Source organism: Gouania willdenowi, chromosome 10 (genome assembly GCF_900634775.1).
Source record: "Gouania willdenowi chromosome 10, fGouWil2.1, whole genome shotgun sequence".
Classification (NCBI taxonomy): domain Eukaryota; kingdom Metazoa; phylum Chordata; class Actinopteri; order Blenniiformes; family Gobiesocidae; genus Gouania; species Gouania willdenowi.
In genome coordinates, this window is record NC_041053.1 from 33,883,293 (window position 1) to 33,904,532 (window position 21,240).

Genomic DNA, 21,240 nt, shown 5'->3' on the forward strand with positions numbered 1-21,240 from the left:
GACACCAAATATTACTTGTTTTTAAATTAGTTTTTGATCATGTTTGAGCTCTAATTATTATTATTTTTTGATTACTTCATTTAGGTTGAACTAGATATTTATTTCATATAGTGAAAGTATAGAAATACAGTCGTTTAAGATTGTTTTTTTTTTCTTCATAAATAAAAATAATTTAAAAAAAATTCAAAAATCTTTTAATTTTTCAGAAATTTCAGGTGACCCCAATAAAAATCCACGCGACCCCACATGGGGTTCCAACCCCAAGGTTGAAAAACAATTTAATGGCTCCCGAATAGATTCATTTTTATAGTTTTTATCATTTCCAGTGATCTCACACTTAGGGTGGGACCAAGACTGACACTTTATTTGTTCATTTTCCACTCTTTCATGTACCTCCTGTAGTGCCATCACGTACCCCTAGGGGTACACGTACCCTCATTTGAGAAACAGTGATTTAAATCATTCTGGGATGTGAGGATGGAGGGAAAATTAAAAAGAAAGATGTGATGTAATAATGATCTGCTGTTCCAACCCCTAAATAAGATTGTCACGATCCAAATTAACTATCAGGAGGAATAATATCAGCTTATAATATTATATTTTGTGTTAATAAACCTTTTAATGCACTTTATTATGGTTTAAAACCGCACCAAATGTGCCTTGCACCTTACTCCTCTCTGATTGGCCCGCTGCCTGATTGGACTGCCTTCTGATTGGCTGAAAGTTAGGATGGGGCTGACCGCGGACGCAGTTTGTTTTCTCGCCTGCGGCTGAAGTTTAGACGGAGTGTGGACACGCAGCTGGAGGCAATGCGGACTCTTCAGCCTTTCATGTCGCACACTTTCCGACTTTTTCACTCGTTTGTGTGTTAGTGCTGGGAATTGCCACACTTTAATGACTCTGTGGAGCGCTTTTAATGCGGACTGTCATTCAGAAAAGGCTCGTACCTGCGGAAAACGCTCACGTGTTTGACCAGACTTTGCCCGTTGGCTTTTCTCACTGTTCAGCTTTGATTTAGTTTCCTTTTCTTTGACACATTTTGTAGTTTTATCTATTGAAAGCTGAAAAACCAGTGAATGCTCTCTGTTTTTTCCTGTGGAATAACGGGTTTAGTCCTCATCCACTCCATTGGGAACGAATTGAGGATAATCTTGGAGCTGGAAGGTAAATCCAACTTTACACATAATAATATAACCTTTATACTTACTATACATTAATGTTAAAGCTTTAAATTACACTTTAATGTGAGTTGACTAATAATTTGGACCCTATTGTGTGTTTTGTGTGTGTTCCAGTCATATTTTTTTTCTTCTTTTTAATGTGTTTATTTAAATTGTAAATTAGACTATATCCTATTTAACTTTTACACTTGTGAATACATTTCTACATTTGACTATTACTTTGATTAAGCTTTCATAATATAATGCTGTTTATCTGGATCAATGTTGTTGACATAATGAGAGTGTAGTTGTATTTGCATGTTTAACAGCCTATATAATAGCACTGGGTGATGTGGACCAAAACTTATATCTCGATGTTTTTTCTCAAAATATCGATCAATATACATACTTCTAAAATTAGTGTTTTAATAGAAAATAAAAAAATATATTGTCATAGGCAATATTGTAATAAAATAGAAAACTCGATATGTCTTGAATCTCGATATATTGCCCAGGCCTACTTTGTAATTAGGATTTTGAAACACGTAGTTGAAGCTGCAAAATGTTCTGCCCGTCTAACAAACTGAAATGTAAATTCATATTTTTTTTATTAAATGATAGCTAAATATAGCGTTTTAGACGACCTTTGAGTAAAATATTAGTTTTTATTTTAAATCTCATGTTGATGATGATCAGTTTTAACCTTCGCTGAGACACCGAGGATGACAGACGCTGATCAAAGATGAAGCACTGAAATAGGATCGCTTGTAATAATTTAGGTGGCAGAGGTATTAGCTGTAAAGGCAGACGTGTCGGAATAAATATAATGCAAGACTTCATGACCTCCTGAAGTGCTACAGATAGATGAAGGTATTTATTTTGGACACCTTAAATTAATTCTGACAACCCTGGATCCGATGGAGAAAGTTGCACCAAAAAGGAGAAACTCTAATTACTCAAATTACTTTCACAACTTGAACACGTCCTCATAATGTGTTTCAACTTTCATTTACACACATGTTCGAGAAAGCAAGAAACAAAGTTATAGGTCATTTATGTCAAACCCAAGGTCCGGGGGCCAAATCCGGCCCTTCAGTGCATCCGATTGGGACCGCTGGAGAAAGTGAAAATGACAGAGAAAAGCGTGAACTGTAAATTTTTCTAAAATCCTACAATTTTTCTCAAATGATCCCACAAAATATCACCAAATTAAATAAAAAAAAAAAAAATTAATCAATCAAAGGATATTTAAGTATTTGTCACTTATTGCTTAGATATTGTTGATGTCTTCAATACTTTGTCTAATTTATGACTGAAAGTGCAAACTTTAGGACATTATTAATGTTGAAATTGTTCGTTTTCCCGCCTAAAACCTGTGGCCCGTTTGTGGTGGAATCGGTCTGCATTTGGCCATTGATCTAAAATTTAAAAAAGATTACAGATTGTAAAAGTGAATTAAATGTTGCACAATTTTTTTTGTTTTTCTAATTGTTTCCCTATCATTTTCTTCCAGATTAAAGACTTTCAGTTCTGAAACTTGTGCTGTTGAGCAAAATGGAGCTGCTGTGGTTGTGTCTGGTGCTGGAGGTTCTCCTGATGTCCACAGCTGCCAGAGGTGAGGAAAGCCTGTGATTTTAACACAGTATCTTATAAGGGTGTAAGAAAAAAGATAGATCACAATATTACGCCGCGCATTTATTGTATTGATCCAAAATCGATTTTTTTTTTTAATCATGGTTTTTAATGAAAAACACATTTCATTGAGCTAAGATATGCATAGCACATGTCAGACCAAACTCCTCAATGTATTTAGCTGTTGATTGCACTTTTCATAAAACATACTGGGCATTTTCATAGATGTATGTGGTTACTTTTTTCTGAATTTAAGAACTAAACGGACTCAAAATCTATTGTAGAAGAAAAAGTTTACCACTTGTTTTTGATTTTGGTTCTTGAATTACAGTTAGTTACCATTTACTCGTTCTCGCAAGGTTAAAAAAATGAAATAAATTGTGTTTCATACCATTGTGTACTTTTTTTTTACATTTGTAATTATTTATATCGCAATTAAAGCTAGGGTAGGCAATTTACTCTAGATACACTTTTTAAGTTTTTGGTTGAAATTGTCTTTATGTCCTGAAAGAAATTAAGATCTTATGTGCTCTGAAAAAGGAACGAAGATAATCCGTCAACTGTAGCAGCTGTAAACCTGTAAAAACTTCTACCAATGAAAAAAACCAAACCATTTTTTTTTTTTAACCAATCACGTCTCCTTGCTTGGTCTCGATTCCTCGCATGCACGAGCTCACACTGGAAGCGCGTCACCGCTGACAGAGTTAAAACAGAGTTTTTTTTCTCCACAATACAAGCGATGAACTGAGCTCCTCTTCTGCAGCAGCTGTGTGCATGCATGTGAGTGAGATGGAGCACTGAGGGGAGGGGGGAGGGGCGGAGCCATCGGGGAGGCTACATTCAAAATCATGCTAGCTTTTGAAAATCACCTACCCTACCTTTAATATCGAGGGATGTCCTGATACAACTTTTTAATTTCCGATATGATACCGATATTGCAGCCTTGCATATCGGCCTTTACGATATCAGCATTAATCATACATACTTTTATTACTTTTTTCTTAATTACTTATTTTGTAGTGTGGAATGTTAAAAAAGGCTTGATCAAGTGATGTTACTCAAACAGAGAACAATAGTCAGCAACAGTAGGTATAAGAAAAACTGACCTATTTATTATTAACCAATTGGTTACATACATTTTAACTTTCAACATAATATCTACAGTATTCTACAACTTAATAGAATACAATAAAAATGAATTGCAAAAGCGAAAAAAGTTGATTCGTAATTTGAATCCGATATTCGTTTTCAGGATGATATCGGACCAATATCCGATATCGATATCGGATCGGGACACCCCTATTAATATCATATTGGATAATATATTATATTGTGACATGCAAATCGTGATTTCTATTGCAACTTAAGTTTACCTAATAATGATTAGACCTTGTGCACAAATGATTGGTATTATTTTTCTGATACTTTTCATTGCATTGATTCTATTGAAAACTAGCGTTCATTGTTCTACTTTCACTCAGGTTATAAACCATGGCTCTATAGAGCATTTGTCCTTAGCTGAACTTAAAAAAACACATTAGGTAATCAGTGAACTTCTGACTACGCACTTGTTTCCTGTTATTTTTCATTCACCTTTGCTTCAGACAACGCTGTGTAATCGATCATAGTATATAATAAAGTAAAAAGTGTCTGTTTTTTTTTTTTGTTTTGATCCCGCCCTGTGTGTTTGTGTTGTCTCACACAATAAACTTGATAAGCTTGTACACAGATGCCAGCATGTTGTGTAGTTGGCGCCCATTTCTGAGATCACACTGACGATGAGTTTTTCAGCCCAAACAAAGCTGCATTCAGCGAGGCGAAGCAGAGCCGGCACGCAGACATGGGGCAGAAAGTAAACACAAGCTCGTAGACCGCAAAGAGATGAGATTAGATTAGCCTATTAGGGATGTTTGCTGCACAATGCCACAGCGTTTCCTCCTGTTAGTGACGCCAAAGGCCAGCGAGGGACATGTGGGGAGAGAGAATGAGGAGAAAAGAAGAACAGGATTAAGGAAGGTAATAGTCAATGTTTTAAAAATTCAGGACAAGAGGAAAAGTTTTGATGTAGAAACTCAGGCATTCATTCGTATTGTTAGGTTATTATTTAGTGCTTGAGACCCGAAAAAAAACCCTCCGTAGTTCAAGATTTCAGGCGCCAGGTGAATTGACTTTAACCCTCCTATTGTACTCAAATATTACTAACACATTTTACCCTCAGGGTCAATCTGACCCCAGGGAGATTTGCCTCCAAAATGTTTTTTGTGTCGGGCACTGTTTACTTGTTGAATACATAAATAACCCCTTGATCATGAAACCTTGAACTGTTCTCTAGCGCCACCATCAGGCCAAACTTTTAAATTAGAATTAATTTATCTTGAAGAGTTTTCATCCAAATAACATTAAGGCAAGTCTGTTCAAGATAAATGTACTTTTTACTGTAATGGCTAAAGTTTATAGAGAAACATAGGTTGATGACAACTTTATCGGTCCTTGTGGGAAAATTGGGTTCATCCATACACATACAGAATAATAAAATTGAAAAAAGAACTAAGTATAAATGATGACTTAAAGCTGCAGTATGTATGCTTTTCTTTTTTTGTGTCATTTTGTCAAAAATCCATGTTGACCTTTAAGCATATTGTGAGCCAAAGTGTTCTGTGAGGACACTGGACCTCTGCACATTCTCTTGGCTTTATATTCAAGCTTTTTACAAACCAAGTGGTCCATAAGGTATTTTGGCTGTCACTATTGGCTGCTTGACTGAAGTTAAAGCTTGTTCACGTCCCAACGGTAATGAAGGTGCAATGGTGGACATCCCAGCAGGAATAGTCCCCATCGTGGCGTGAGGCACAGCGGCTCACACAACAAAGCAAGATAAAATAGGAAGATCTACTGTACATGGAGAAGCGAGAGTCTAAGAGGAAGATTAATATTAGACGGAATGACAAACATTCCCGATGTTGGAAAAAGGGAGGGGGGGAGCATGTTTTTTTTCCATACCAGTTTCACATATTCTACATACTGCAGCTTTAATGTAATGGATTGGACTTATAATTTGCGGGGCAAATGCGTATTTTGTAAGGGTATCTTGATTTGATATTGATATTGGTCCGTAATTGGCTTATGTTTATATATTTTTTATTTTTTCAGGTTATTTTTCAAGGTTGTCTAATTTATTGTTTTACATAATTCATTCAACTGTAGAATATTCTTATGTTTAAGGTTAAAGCATTTTGTTGGAAACTATCTACTTTTCTTTGTCAGTCCAGTTGCTATGGTTACAGCTGGTTTTGCATTTCTCAGTCAGTTTATTTTCTACATATTACTGATGTACGAGTGACATTAACTGTCAGCTGGAAGACTTTTCTGGAGTCTGGGGTCGAACGTGATGAGATCAATGTTGGGTTTTCCTCAATCTGGTCCTGGAAATATTCCTCTGTAATTGGGTGTTTGAGGTTTAAAAAGTATTCAGTTACGTTATGCAATCTATTTTGCATGTGAGTTTAATTTTTCATCTTCTGTTAGGACTCCAATTTCGCTACAAAGAGTCTTTTGTAGCGAAACGTGAAAAATCTCTTATGTTTGTTCCCGGAATCGAACGCAGACTCAGAATGTTTCTCATTGTATAGGTTAATAATATATGAATAATATTTAAGTTGTTTCTGATTTTACAGCCACGAGGAGCCAAGTTTGTGTCATATCTGTTCATTTTAAACAGTCTAACCTGTCAGCTGGATTTTCATGGGTTTTGAGCAGCCATTACACCTGGGCAGGGCACCAACAACAACATCCTACACATAATAGTCTTAAGGTGTTTTAATTATAACTGTCACAAAACGTCTGGTAAATGCATAAACTCTGATTTTGGGGCCACACTGTTGAGATCTACAGATAAATAATAGTCTGTGTAAAACAGGCATGTTGTTCCAGTGTCTTTAGCTGTTTACTTTTAGAAACTATTCAACCATACTTATTAGTATGTGGGACATGTTGGTGGACTGTGACCCTACAACGAGAAAGAGAGAACACTCACTGGAAAATATTCAGAAAATAAGTACTACTCGTATTAAAATTAGGAAAAATTCAGATTTATTTGCTGTTACTGTAAATGAATGATGGCACATCCAAACACTTAGTCCAATTTTCCAATTTTTTCAATAACAGAGGGGGGAAAAACCCCACAGAGGTGATACAGCGGAATGGTTTTATTCATGAATGGCTCACTGCTGCATGATGGTGTGTTACTCTGCGAAACAATGTAAATATACTGAATTACAGACAATAACATGAGCAGTTCTGTTGCATACAGCAGAGAATGAATTAATAGAAATGTGGATTTGGGGAAAATTGTCGGCATACATTTCATACAGATGATAAATGCACGAAATGTTATACTTTCTATTTGGTTCGGAGGATATGTCTATATTCAAGATGTATTGAGTTTTCTATTTTGACGATATAGAAAATTACAATATCGTCTATATCTATATACATATTTTTGTAGTTTAATTTGGATGAAAATACTTGTTTTAGGAGTCAGTGCTGTCACTACCTCTCAGAACAGCATGAAAAGCCCAGTTACAGTAGCTGGATTTATGAGTGCGTCTTTACTAGGGCTGCACGATTATGGCCAAAATGATAATCATGATTATTTTGATCAATATTGTAATCACGATTATGATTTCATCATGTTATTGAAAAATCTGTATTTCTTTGGCACTACTTTTTAAAAAAAAAAAAAAAAAAACAATATGATAACTGTTAACATTGCTAAATGAAGCTTTAAATAAAAATTATACCAAAAAAAATGAAATTAACCCAAGAATTTAAAATGTACGAAGGGTTAACTGAATAAATACACTATTACAGAGTGCGTTCACGAAATGGAACTCATTGGAAACATTTACAGCTCACAGCTCTCATCAATCCACCAAATGACTCAAGGCTGCTGCTGAATAAAGGTTGAGAAAGTGCGTGATTTGATATGCAGCAGAGCACACATTTTAAATGTAAATATTGCAGACGATCAGGTTCATTTAATTGTGGCAATCAAAATCATGATCACGATTAGAATTTGATTAATTGTGCAGCCCTAGTCTTTACCCAGATCTACCACTAATCACGCCACACTACAGAGCTCACTCACACATGCTGTCCCTGAGAGGAGAAAAAGACAAAAGTGGCACGTATTGTGCTGTTTCCTAATGAATGTGCCTGTGTGGCATTTTGCATCAGCAAAATTAACACAGAAATTGTCTTTCTGGTCAGACTTGAATTGAATTAAAATTATCGGTATATTGTGATTTTCGGTATAAAGATGAGATCATGTGAAATTTATATTGGAGATTTCTCTGAAAGCTGACAAAGTAAAAACATGTACGCAACGTTTTCACACATTAGCGTATGTTACAGATGCTAGTAAAAAAAAAAAATAATAATTTTTTTTTTGGGAAAAGAAAATCGCGAATGAAACAAGCTAAAAAAAACCACAAGTGTGGGAAAGGGAAAGTTGAAAAAGACATTGGGATAAGCTCAGTGATCAATCTCTCTTGCCCTGGTGTCGTTATTCCAGCAGGTCCGGAGGCTTACACAACTGCACTGTGTGAACTGCTGTCTGGGCCTCTGTGTGTGTGTGTGTGTGTGTGTCGTTGAGCATGAGACTAAGCAGCTGAGAGATTAGCGTTCTCTCGTGTTTGCTGGAAAAGGGTCGAGCGTGATTCCAGGAGCCAGAAAAACTGGCGGTGGGGCCAGTACATGAGGCTACCTGCAGCTTCAACACTGGAGAGTTACCGGTACATTCTGCTGCTAAAGCACCTTTAGCACTGACACACACTCAGAGAAGCAGAGGTTAGTGGTACCACTGGCTCCCAGCTAAAGGATCTGGGTTCAAATCCAGGTCCTGGCCCTTTTTGATCGGATTACACCTCTCTCTCAGCGAGCGTGTATGTTTTTCTCCAGGTACTGTTTTCCCTCCCTCAGTCCAAAGAAATGATAAGATAAGAAAGTGTAGGAGATGAATAGTTTTACTAGCTTTCATAGATTTGTGCTTAAATAAGTGAATATATTCATGATATAAAATCAGTGTACTAGCTTGTACAAACATCTTTTGAAAGAAGAGAAATATTTTTGTGAGGCTGCTCATTCATCATTAGAATGTACAGGCATGAAGTATTGCAGCAATATTTCATACACGTATTGAAACTGTCCAAACAGTTGGGTTATTGCATCAAAATGCCTCCTTTTTCATTGCAACTACACTTTCCAACTCCCTTTAGAGTTTAAAATGGATGGCCGCCTTCTCCTCCAGTTGCCTTCAGCAGTAAATAGTGAGTAAAGCATGTTGAGGAAAGCAGATGTTTCAGATTAGATGGAAAAAGTTACTCCAACAGTTGACTGTATTTCTCCAGAGGTAATCAGGACACAGGTGAGGAGCAGAATACCTAAAATGTGAGACACGCAGAGGGAATGAATAGGATTCCATTATTGATGCACTCACTGGTCATTTTTTCCACTTAATTTTTTTAAACACATATTCAGACTGTATTTTAAATCTACGCATGAGATTTTGGTTCATGTTGACATATCTAAATCATACTTCACACCACAAACTAAGCATTTAATATTTTAGAAAGGGAAACATTTCTCTGGTCCCAAAAAAATTAGCAGTGTTAATTTTGACAGTAAATTTTGACTAAAATGCAACTTTGTTTTAGTGAAAATGTAGTTATCAGGACTATTTCAGTTATAGTCTACTTTTAAGCTGAATGGTGTTTAATCTGTTACAGATATAGTCGACATTAAATATAAAGCATAAGAGTTCACGCGTTTAAAAAAAAAAAAAAGATTTAATTTCCATTGATCAACCTGATATTTGATGATATTAATGTTTGTAAATGCACACAGACGGATTTGATGTGATCAATACCTAAGATCACATGAGTTCTGATTGAATTTTCCCCATGTGACACAATTATAATAGTTTTTCAGTTGAAGAAAATATCAATGTATTCTGATTCAGATTTCGTTCACATGTATTTAAGAAAAATGAAATTGACAGATTTTAGTTATTGTCACTTAAAAAATGTAGTCGACGAAAACTATGACAGAGTTTTAGGCAACAAAATGAACAGTCCTATGCCGATAAAACCATGTCATGAGGCATTTTCTAAAATGAGAAGTATCAGTATTTTTTGATTGGCCAGATGTTGTGCCGGTTGTAGTCAAATCCGACAGATTATCCAGGCAGGATAATACTGCAATTACTGGAAGGTAATGAGTGTCATTAGGGATGTAAGGATTAATCGGAAGGCAGTTAAAAATCGATTCATAGGTATCGCGATTCACATCGATACTGTGAAAATTTAATTGCAGTCCTTTTTCTAACCAGCAGAGAGGGTCGAGAAGCGTAGACGGTGGGCGGAATCTGCTAATACTTTCTTTCTGACTGCCTTCTACTTTTAAACATGTTCATAAATGATTCCTTACCCCTTCAGCACCGAAAAATATCGTAATATTACGTGAATATCTGTAAAAGTCACGTTTTTCTATTAGCTCTGTCTGCTAGCATAGCATCTCTTCTTCACTGCAAGATATCTGCATGCCAACCGACCACTGGGTTACTCCTTATTTATTTACTTCCTTTATTTATTTCATTCAAGATTTATTTGTAGTTAAATTGCATTGTTTTGAATAGTTTATCAAGGGATTCTTTTGACAATGAAAAATAAAAAGAAAACAGTATAGTTTTTTCCCCCAAAAAAATAAAGGAATATTTTTCAGTCATCATTTTTCTGCAGTCCCATTTTGTAAAATAAATCGTGATCAAATCGTATCGTGAACCCAGTATCGTGAATCGAATCGTATCATGAGTTGAGTGAATCGTTACATCCCTAAGTGTCATATTTTTGTCCCGTTGGATGCAATTGAGAAACCTGAACGCGCAATTTCTGATGCACAGTCACTTCTAAGAAGCTTCATGTGTCATAAAAATCCTCCAACATCTTGATCAGAAATAGAAAAAAAAAAACATTTTTGTAATAACTGTAGAGAGATATACAGTAATATTAAAATGATGTCTTTGTTCATTGAAAATTACCCCCCAAAAAACTGCTTTAGATGTAGAGGTATATATGAAGACCGACAGCAGTTGTGTGACTCATTCCTAACACAATTAAAACAAACATTGACATGCACAGCTCCAAAAAACACATGCAAACACAATATGATACCATTGACTCCAATGTTGCACATTAAGTGACAACATATACATGCATGCACGCACACACACGCACACACGGCTCATGATCACTTAACAAGCCTCGTTCCCACACAGCCATTACCGAGGAATGTAATTAGCATGCTAACACTAACTGTGAAATGTTGGAGAGCATTGTGTGGTTTGTTAAATGAGGCTGGAATAGTGAGCACATACATGATTAGCATTGTTTTTATGATGAAAATAACAAGTGTCGCAGACAAGTGTGTCGCCAATTAAACTTATTCCAACTCACTTCCATCACAATAACACAAAGTTTAGTTGGAATAGTGTCGCTGTCATTCAGCCTTTGAACATCAAAGAAATGGTTGTCTAATGCAAGCTCCCGTGTTGCTCTGCAAAAGTACGCGTGCAAGAAGTAAATAGACAGTAAGCTTTATTTTAAGCCGTGTCTATTTATTTCTTACATGTCCATGTTAAGAAGGCCATGAAATAAAGCTATGAAACTTCAGTGTGTTGCATAGGAAATGTGTTGGTGGAGTGAATCTATTAGGGTAACCATATTTGGGCCAACCTCGTCATACTCAAAGTACTCAACGTTTTATTAAATCTACATTTAACGGCAAAATACAATATCATAAATAAATAAATAAGTTTGTTTTATTTTTATATCCAAGACTTAAAACCAGTCTGAAGTCAGTGGTGACTGAAGTCATTCACCTTTATTATGCATTTTAATATTATGTCCTTGAAAAATCACACACAAACCTTCTTAAAATCTCTCAATGATTGAAACAATATGAGAAATATATTTCCTCCTAGAAATTAAAACTATAACAAAACCCTCTAGGCTTACAGAATAGTAAGGAATTAGATATACACTTCAATAAATAACCTTTTCAGTTAAATCCATCTCTCTTTGACTTTGGTCCTCTTTCTCTTTTCCTCGTGTGACGATGTCATCAAATAAAGCGGTATCTTTAATGATTCTGTCACGTGTGTGTAAAAAGACATGATGGTGGCTGTAAAGAGCAACTACTTAGCCAAAGAAACTGGGGGAATTTCTCTGATTGAGCAAATGTTAGTGGAGTTACAATCATTCCATATAACGTGTTCCCCGAGATGCGTTCAGGGTCCCTGAGAAACCCAGACAATGTAAAGTTTCCCACAGACAGGACGTGAATAGAGGACATGTCCATGTAAATCTGGACATATGGTCACCCTAACTTAGATGAACAGAGTAAATAGCTGCATGCCACAGACACATGCTCTAAATGGGCCTTTTTTACACACACACACACACACACACACACACACACACACACACACACACACACACACACACACACACACACACACACACACACACCGTTTACCCATGTTCCTCCAGGTCACAGCTAATCATCGTAAATACCATTTGACATGCTGATAACCGTTATATGGGCTGATGTGTCTCTGTGTTTGCAGTAGAGGTGCTAAAAAAAAAACCCCAGAATCAACAGATGAGGAGTTAAGAAAGATAAGAATAGATTTGTATTGTTTAGAGAAATGTTTGTTATGTGGGGGGAAAAAGTCCTTTTTACTGCCTCTTTACTTTTTGTGTTAGCATTGCTACTTTGAAAGAGAGGAGGACTGTAGTTCCTCATGTTAAATGTTAATGTCATGGCCAAATGTGATTGGCTGCTTCTTTAGAGCTTTGGCTAAGATTTACTTCCATCAGCTAAAGAGTTTTTGACTGAAACTACAAAAATTATAAGAATTGTACATTTTGGTCTGAAATATGTCAAAGTAAAGCCTTGTAAACCATGAGCAGGGGATTCAGCCTTTCTATATAGGCACTGCTGAGAGCTTTATTAGGCCCTATTAATTTTAAAGGCTATTAGCCTTCATTTAGATTAAGTCTGTGTTTGCTTTGACTTTGCTAATGGTGGGGTCTTAATGGGTCTGTCTGGACGTTCTCTGCAGGGGTTTGACGGTGTGTCACCGTGAAATTGGCCTGTCTGTGGAGAAGGTCCTGCAGGAAGGATACCACTACTTCCTCAGCAGGAAGGAAATGGCTGCTCCAATAAATAGAAACGGCTTATTGGGAAATCAATAAAGGAGAGTAGAAATCATTCATCTGTACACTTAAAATCTAATTTCAATCTGCCTTAGTTCATGTCTTATTGAATATTTGCACTCACAGAACAAAAGCAACCAAGAAGAAAAAAGAAATTGAACACAAGTGGAAAAAATTACATATTTGGCTTTTCGAGCATATTTCTGCTACACAGTAACCTGCATTTTATAATGTGTGAATAAATGCTTAAGCCCACATTGGCTAAGTTTACATGAGAGCTTTAATTCAGAATAACAGTTAAAATCCTCTCTAAAAAAGATTAAAAAACACCTTGTAAACACCCAATTCCAAAGGAAAATGGCCATTCCGAATTAAACATGAATCTGAAGTAAGTAGCTGGTTTGTTCTGATTTTAATTCCGAATTTATTAATTCCTCGATCTTGTAAACAGCATAATCCAAAATGGCCACCCGAAACAAGCGTTGGACTCGAGCCAAGACTATTTATTTAATAAGAGCCTGAGAAGATACGGATGTGTTGAAAAGAGTGGATGGACGGAAGCATAAACATGCAGACAGATCTCAGAGCTTCACAAATGTTGCGCGAGTCGTGCAAAAGTTCTCCTTTCACTCAAAATCCTGTATAGTGGAGGAAGAGCAGCCGTTGCACTACCCGCTGGCTGTGATTGGCCAAAGTACGGTCTTCTGCCTTCCTTCTCCGCTAATCTATCTCTCTTCTACTCCTCACCTGACCAAAGTGAAACAGTATGTTATTGTGGAGTTACTACTTCAAAACTACAATCAAAATAAAAGTGAAAATAGTGCTTATTATGTGGTCTTCTATGTTGTAGCCAAATTGAAAAGATTTGTTTTGTGTTTTTTCCGGTTGACGTGAATACGGTGCGTTGGGCTTCTGTCGAAACAGAACCCTTCCCAGACCCCACACCTAAAGGGGAATTGAACAAAGGCAAATAATCGTGAAGCAGAATACTTTAATTCTGAATAACTAATTCCGAATTAAAAAAAACATCATGTAAGCGTGGCCAATTACAAGATACATGGGATGGCGGGCTGCTTTTTTCTGTCCATTCACACATTGTTTGTAAAAACTAATGTAAACGTTGCTGTCACAGAAGACCTCTTGCTGTTAAACTTCCTGTTCTGTGACCGCAGCATATACTGTATTTTGAAGTTTACTTTTCATTTGCAGATCTACTTCTCTTCATTATCCCCTGAGCTTCTGTTTTTGTCCTGCATAGAGCAGTATTGTGTGGGTTGTGGCGCCACAGTGCTGTAGTGTGGTCTCAGTGGGGTTGGTTGGGGTATGTTTGGTCAACGCTTCAGCACAGCAGGTCAAAGGGCAGCGTGTGTGTGTGTGTGTGTGCTACGCCAGCACCAGAGGAGACTGTAACAACACACCAGGAACCCCACAGGACAACACACACTCTTTTCACCTCTTCGTTTATCAGAAACACACTCGCTAACCATTGGTGTATTTTGAGTTGTTTAAGTTTATCTTTGTTATGATTCTAATCAAGGTTGTAGAGTGCTTGAGTATATTCCAGTTTTCTCTGCAGAAGGTTATTTATACAGGCGCTTTAGACATTAAATGAAAAAAAATACATGCTATAGAGATGACCTTAGCTGTCTGCTATGTATGAGCTTCTTAGCTGTGATTTGAATAAGTGGTTTATTTCTGTTGAGGTTGGTTTCACAGGTTAGAAACTGAAGGCTGTTCTACCTCTCCTAATGTTAATCTTAGTAGCACACAGAAAAACACATTTTAGGCTTTTAAAAAGTTTAAAAAAAGCTTTTTTTTTCATATTTGTTGCAAGATTTGACTTTTTTTTCTTACACTTTTAGGAAACTGTTACGAGGCTCCCAAAGTGTTGCCTCAAGTGTTACAACTACACAAGTTTAATAACTCCTCAGTGATTGTTTTTATTTTTTTTCATGTAAAGTGTTTAAAACTCACCTAAAGGATGGAAAATCACACAATATCATCTTTTCAGTCCTTTAACCTGAAGCCCATTTACCCCTACTCCTGCACACTTTAAAAACATATTAATGTAATGTCATATACAATGTAGCCCGACCGTGAAATTCTTGTTAAGGAATAATATGATTAAAAAATAATAATAATAATCTGTAAGCACACAATTAAACGACTTATTCTGAATTGTTAGATTTATTTCAATAATTACCGGTAGCAAACTGGCGTTTTCAGAGAGAAACAGTCTCTTTTTTTTTTTTTGTTTTGGAAAAAGGAAATCTACCAAACATTTGGTGATTAACACATACAATACAACATATACATCACCCCGAAACAGTGAAATACAACTCGCTACAACTTTAATGAGAAGGTTGAGGATGAGAGGATGCACAAAACTCTGCTGTTTGGCTGAATTTGAGAGTCTGAGTCTTAAATTGTTCTCCATCTTCTTGTTCTATATTTAGTTTTCATGTTTGTCAAAGCTAAAAATCCACTTTCACACAAGTACGTGCTAGCAAAGGACATCAAGCATGTTTGGCTAGCGCAGTGGTCTGCTACCTTTACTTTTAAAGGAGCCATTTTGTCTTATCTCACCAGGATTAAAATCCTTCCGGAGCCAAAAAATAATATATTCTCTATGAAGACAAACATTTTAACTACACAGTTAAAATAATATTGAATAATGTTATGTAAACACATTTTTTTTTTAGTTAATGTATTTGACAACACGTGATCATATCGGTCAACACATGCTAATTGCTAATTTCTTGCAACATATCAAGCTTGCATATTAAGGCGGCATGTTGGCAGTTAAATAAGACTTTTCTTTCAGAATAGTGTTTGTGAGTTTAGATATCTTTCCAGGGATTTAAAGCTTAAGGTTGGAAAGAAAGTTGATATAAAGTGAAGTTGGAAGGTGGCAGTTATTGCACACTGTCATTTATTTTTAGGTTATCAAATGGTTTATCATCATTTTTTGTAGTTAATGTAATTGTCAATACCCTCTGTAAGAAATAACAATTAACACAAGAGGCTCCAGCAGATCCCTGAAGTGCAGAGCAATGTATCGCTTGTTAGATTTGTGCTTTTTTTGTTGAGATTTGTAATTTGTGGCAATGCATAGGGATGTCCCGATACAACTTTTTCACTTCTGATATGACACAGATATTGCAGCCTTGCGTATCACCCGATACCGATATTTATCCGATGCGATCAGCACCAATCATACATACTTTGATGACTTTTTTTGCAGTGTGGAATGTTAGAAAAGGCTTGATCAAGTGATGTTACTCAAACAGAGAACAATAATCAGCAACAGTAGGTTATTTTGTTGGAGTGTGAACCACAGTCACCTATAGATAGAAGTCCTGGAGCGGAACATTTTATCGGAGAGCTTATATCGGTGATTTTAGATGCAGTCCGATAAAATCTGATATATTCGTTTTCTGGCTAATATCAGACCTATATCCGATATCAATATCGGATCAGGACACCTCTAGCAATGCATGGAGGCTCCTGACTGCTGGTCTATTTAAACGTACCACCTATGGAAATTTGCGTACCCCTGGGGGTACCCCACTTTGGGAACCTAGGGTCTACAGCATTAGAGAATTGTGTATTATTTACTCTTTCTTTTGTTTAAGGTGTTGCACATGACCTTACATGTTTGGTCGTTACGTTAAGAAACGGCTTTAAAATCAAACCAAAAATGCTTCTTTCACTGAAATTCAACACTTTCTGAAGAATTGCTTTTTGTTATTTTTCAGTCAGATCTGAATCAGCTATTCTGGGTGTAGTGTCTCTTCTGTCTCCTGTCGCTACATTACATGATCTGTTTCCTCTCACTATGTGAGTGGCAGGACACTTTAAATCCTCCTGCCACTTTCTTTGTTTCTGCTGGTTTCTATCCTTGTCAATCTGTCAACCCCCCCCCCCCACCACCACCACCACCACCACACACCAACCCATCGAGTGCACACACAGTAATACACATGCACTGAATGTGCAGACACACAAACAGTCCAGCTGTTTTTTGTGATGGCACCACTATTGAAGCATTGAGAAGTGATCGCGGCAACAAGACACGTCAAGTTTTGTTTTCTTTAAGGTTTTATTTCACGTGTGTGTGTGTGTGTGTGTGTGTGTGCGTGAAATATCCCAGTGTGACCCGGGGTGGCTGATGTGATTGACATGTTTAGGATATCTATCCAAATTCTCTGTCCTTCAGACATACAGAAGACCTTTGACCCCAGGAAGTGGAGGCTGATTATGGACAGGATGTTGGCAGACAACATTAACTCTTGTCTTTCTGTAACTTTGAGCTGTGACACTTAAGATTTGGTCAGTTGTTTGTCTTATTTTAAATGTAACAACACGCTGCTAAAGCAACTATTCATCAGTTTGGAAACAACCAACAGGCACAGACGGCAGAAGTCATGTTTTCACTCTGTGCCAGCTGTCGATCAGTGGAATCCATAGTGCTGGGGAATGTGAGAGGACTCCCAGAGATGTGGGGGTGGGTTCGTTCTGACAGGAACGGGTTCTATAGTGAGAGACAGGACATCGGAGAAGACAGAAACACTTTTCATATTTCTTGAAGTAGTGATGTTTAACTGACGAAATATATCATCTACAATATTTTGTTGTCCATCATCTTGAATGTTTTCTGCAACTAGAACCACCAAGGAGGCATTTTTTTTTTTACCGGTGTTTGTTTGTCTGTTAGCAGGATTACATCAAAAGTACAGAATGGACTCTGACAAAATGTAAACCAAAGATAGACCTTAAGCCAGGGGTGTCGTTCAGGGGCCAAATACGGGCCAGTTTGAACTTGAAGACAGTGTAAAGCAAATTCAGCCATTTTCTTCTAAACACATTAAATAGGTCATAAATGTATACATGTAAAAAGCAATTCAACAATTTATAATTTATTTGTGGAGCTAGGCTTCAGAAATCATAGTCTCGTTACGTAACGGAGCCATCATTAGCATAAACCCGACCCTGCTGCTGAAGCACACCAAACTTCTGAGGCTTCCAGCGAACACAATTCAGCCCCTAACCGAAAACAAACCACATATTTGGACTCGGAGGAATAAAACGCATCCGCCGGTGCCACATTTTCCATGAAATGAACACTTTTTTGCACCGCAATTGTGTGTTGCGCCTTTAGCGGGCGCAGTTCTGACAGAGATGCACATATTTGGACTCGGGCAGAGCGGACCTTTCTGCTGATGCCTTGTTTGGCCCGATCCACACTTTTGGAAAACTAATGGGAGAAGCACTATCGACGCTGGAGCTGCTTTCACACTGCTCTCTCCCATAGACACAGTACACGGAGGCGGCACCTTTCCTGTGTGTGGGCGTGGTTCCAGCGCTACTAATTGACACGCCCCCAGCTTTTCAGAGCAGAGAGAAGTGCTTCTTTTTTCCATGATTTTCAGTCCTAATTTTATATACTGTACTCAGTGATTTTTTTCATCTTACAAATTTGGCTCAGTGGTTAATGAAACGTTTCTGCTTTACACGGAGTTTAAGTGGGCCAAAGATTTTTTGGTGGGAAAAGGGGGATTCGTATAAATTTACTTTTTCTGGATCAGTTTAAAAAATTGAAAAACCCTATCTCTCATCTTTGGCAGTTTAAAAAAAAATCCTTAATAATGTAGATCAGATCGGGATTTCACATTTCATCCAGATTTTTCTAAAAGATAAGGGAACCCATACATTTGTACCTACTGTTTGGTTATTAATGCAGATTTCTTTCAAGCCTTTAAAGTGTGAAATAATGATTCAGATAACTGCCAATATCTGGCAGAGGATATTCAGCGCTTGGATGAGGTTTTTTCTCTCTGAGTGCTATAGTTTGTCAAATTTCTTTATACTCAATTCATACTTTCATTTTAAATCTCTGGTCTTTGGAGAGAGGCAGACGTGTTTTCATTCGCTCCGATAACACGACCTTGGCTACAGCTGAACAGCCTGAAAAATTGGGCCCAAGACTGAAGGAAAATGGTGAAAAAACCGCAGGGAGGCCCTTCAGAACCCAATTCGGGTTTGGAAGAGGTCAAGGAGATGATACGCGAGGGTCTACGAAACCTATCTGCCGAGATAAAGTCGTTGGAAAAGACACTGGAAAACTCACTGGAAAACCTACAAAGCGAAGCAAAGGTACTGAAAGAAAAGAATGAAAGAAATGCTGAAGAGATAAATTTGTTGAATGCCAGGGTTGAACAGCTGGAACAAAAGGAAAGAGAGAAAGATGTCATCATCACAGGCCTAAAGATAAAACCCAGGAGTTACGCGAGTGACGAAGAAACAAAATCGATTGAACAACAGGTCATTGACTACCTGGAGTCGAAGGACATTGTCCTGAACCCTGACAACATCAACTCCTGCCATCTCCTGCCAAAGAAAAATGATAACAGAGCTGTAAAAATAACCTTCACGAATATGAAATTCAAAGGAGAACTACTGAAGCAAGGAAGAAAGCTGAAGGAAACGAAGGTTTTTATTAATGAAAGCCTGACAAAAAAAAAATGCAAGCATCGCATGGAAGGCACGCCAAATAAAAAAAGGAGGAAAGATTCTAAAGACGTGGACAAGGAACTGCAGGATTTACATCACACCACTGGGAGAAGAGAACGGAAAACCAATCCTCATCAAAACGATGGAAGACTTGGGAAAATACGAAGGATCCACCTAAACAACAACATTACTGATGGTAATCATGGATATGGACCCAGATCTATATAAACACTGGAAACAAAACTCAGACTGTGATTATTTTACGGAGACTGAATTAAATGTGGAAACCAAGAGTAAAAAAGGTCTGTCATTTATTCATTTCAATTGCTAGGTGGTGGGGTGATTAAGGATTACATTAAATTTAAATTCAAAGTGGTTATTGTCATATGTGCAGTTAGAAACACGTTTTCCTGTACAATGAAATTACTACCTTGCTTATGAACTAAGATATAATAATGTGTTTATACAAGTTAAATCTAACAGTGGAAAATACAACACTGCCAATAGAACTAACAACAGTTGGATTAACCTTGATGTAGAGACAAAATAAGCTGCAAACTTTTGTGTCCAAAAGAGACATTCCCGAGTGGTGACATTATGGATGAAAAGGGAAAAACCATCCAAACACCTTCAAAAGAGGAACTATTCTTGAACTGGAGGAATGCTAACAACGTCTGGCAGGGAACAAGACCAACACGAACAACGATAGAGAGGAGGAGGAATAAAAAAAAAAAAAAAAAAGACAACACTGACTACAGATGAGAATACACAAAAAAGGACTGTTCAGAACAACTCAAGAATGTTTGACCAGAGAGACATGTAAACCCATGTAAATTTGCGATGGTAAAACAGGGGACGGGACCCAGATAAGCAAACTGCTTCTCTCGTCTCCTTTTTCGGCATGTAAAAAAAAAAAAAAAAAAAATGTAAAAAAAAAAAAAAATTCAATGTAACCATGTCGGAAATAAACTGAATTAAAAAAATTAAAAAAAATGCAAATTATCCATTTCTGAGTTGACATCTGTGGTATTTTGCTTCAAAGTATAGTCTTCTGACAGGTTGCATAGGCACGCAGCAACTCCCTGTCAATTGTTCTGAAGTTGTGCATGTTCTCTGCACATATGCATGAGTTTTTAGTCAAATTACATTACTTTATTGCATTATGAGGATTTTGTGGTGCTGTCCTGTGATGTAGTTGAATCAGGAGCAATATTCTCCAGCAACACTTGATCAATTGGAGTTGTGAAGTTGCTGTAGATGCAGTTTTGGTTTCACACTTAAAGTCTGTAAATAAACCTTAACACAGGAATGTCTTTGTGGCCCGTCGGTTTTGGATTACTGTACTACTCCTACTTGGTATTGATCTTATGTGAATTTCTTGCAATTTTTTTAAATGTCTGTTTACTCTACGGTCACCTGCCTATTTGTTTTCAATGGTTCAAAAGAATCTGAAAAAATAAATTTAAAGTGTTAATACTGGGACACAACTATGTTTAAATTTAACTTTCCCTAAAAGAGGCCTGGATTCTTTCAGACCAGACCACTTAAGATCAAAGTGACGAGGCCCCCAAACTAAAAGCGGAGTGGGTTGGACGTCCCTGCTATACTATAGGCTGATACTGGTCACAGTTACAGTAAAATAAACCATTCCATTATAAATC

The 21,240-nt window shown here is 37.1% G+C and overlaps 1 protein-coding gene across 1 annotated transcript in view; it reads left to right on the forward strand.

The window, feature by feature from the left end:
• Positions 1 to 796: 796 nt before the first annotated feature.
• Positions 797 to 21,240, forward strand: part of fgfrl1a (fibroblast growth factor receptor like 1a) — a 101,226-nt gene continuing 80,782 nt past the window's right edge. The window contains exons 1-2 of the mRNA XM_028459165.1: positions 797 to 1,164; positions 2,674 to 2,775. Coding sequence (XP_028314966.1) covers positions 2,715 to 2,775 — 61 coding nt within the window. The 5' untranslated portion in view covers positions 797 to 1,164; positions 2,674 to 2,714. The remainder of the gene's footprint in view (positions 1,165 to 2,673; positions 2,776 to 21,240) is intronic.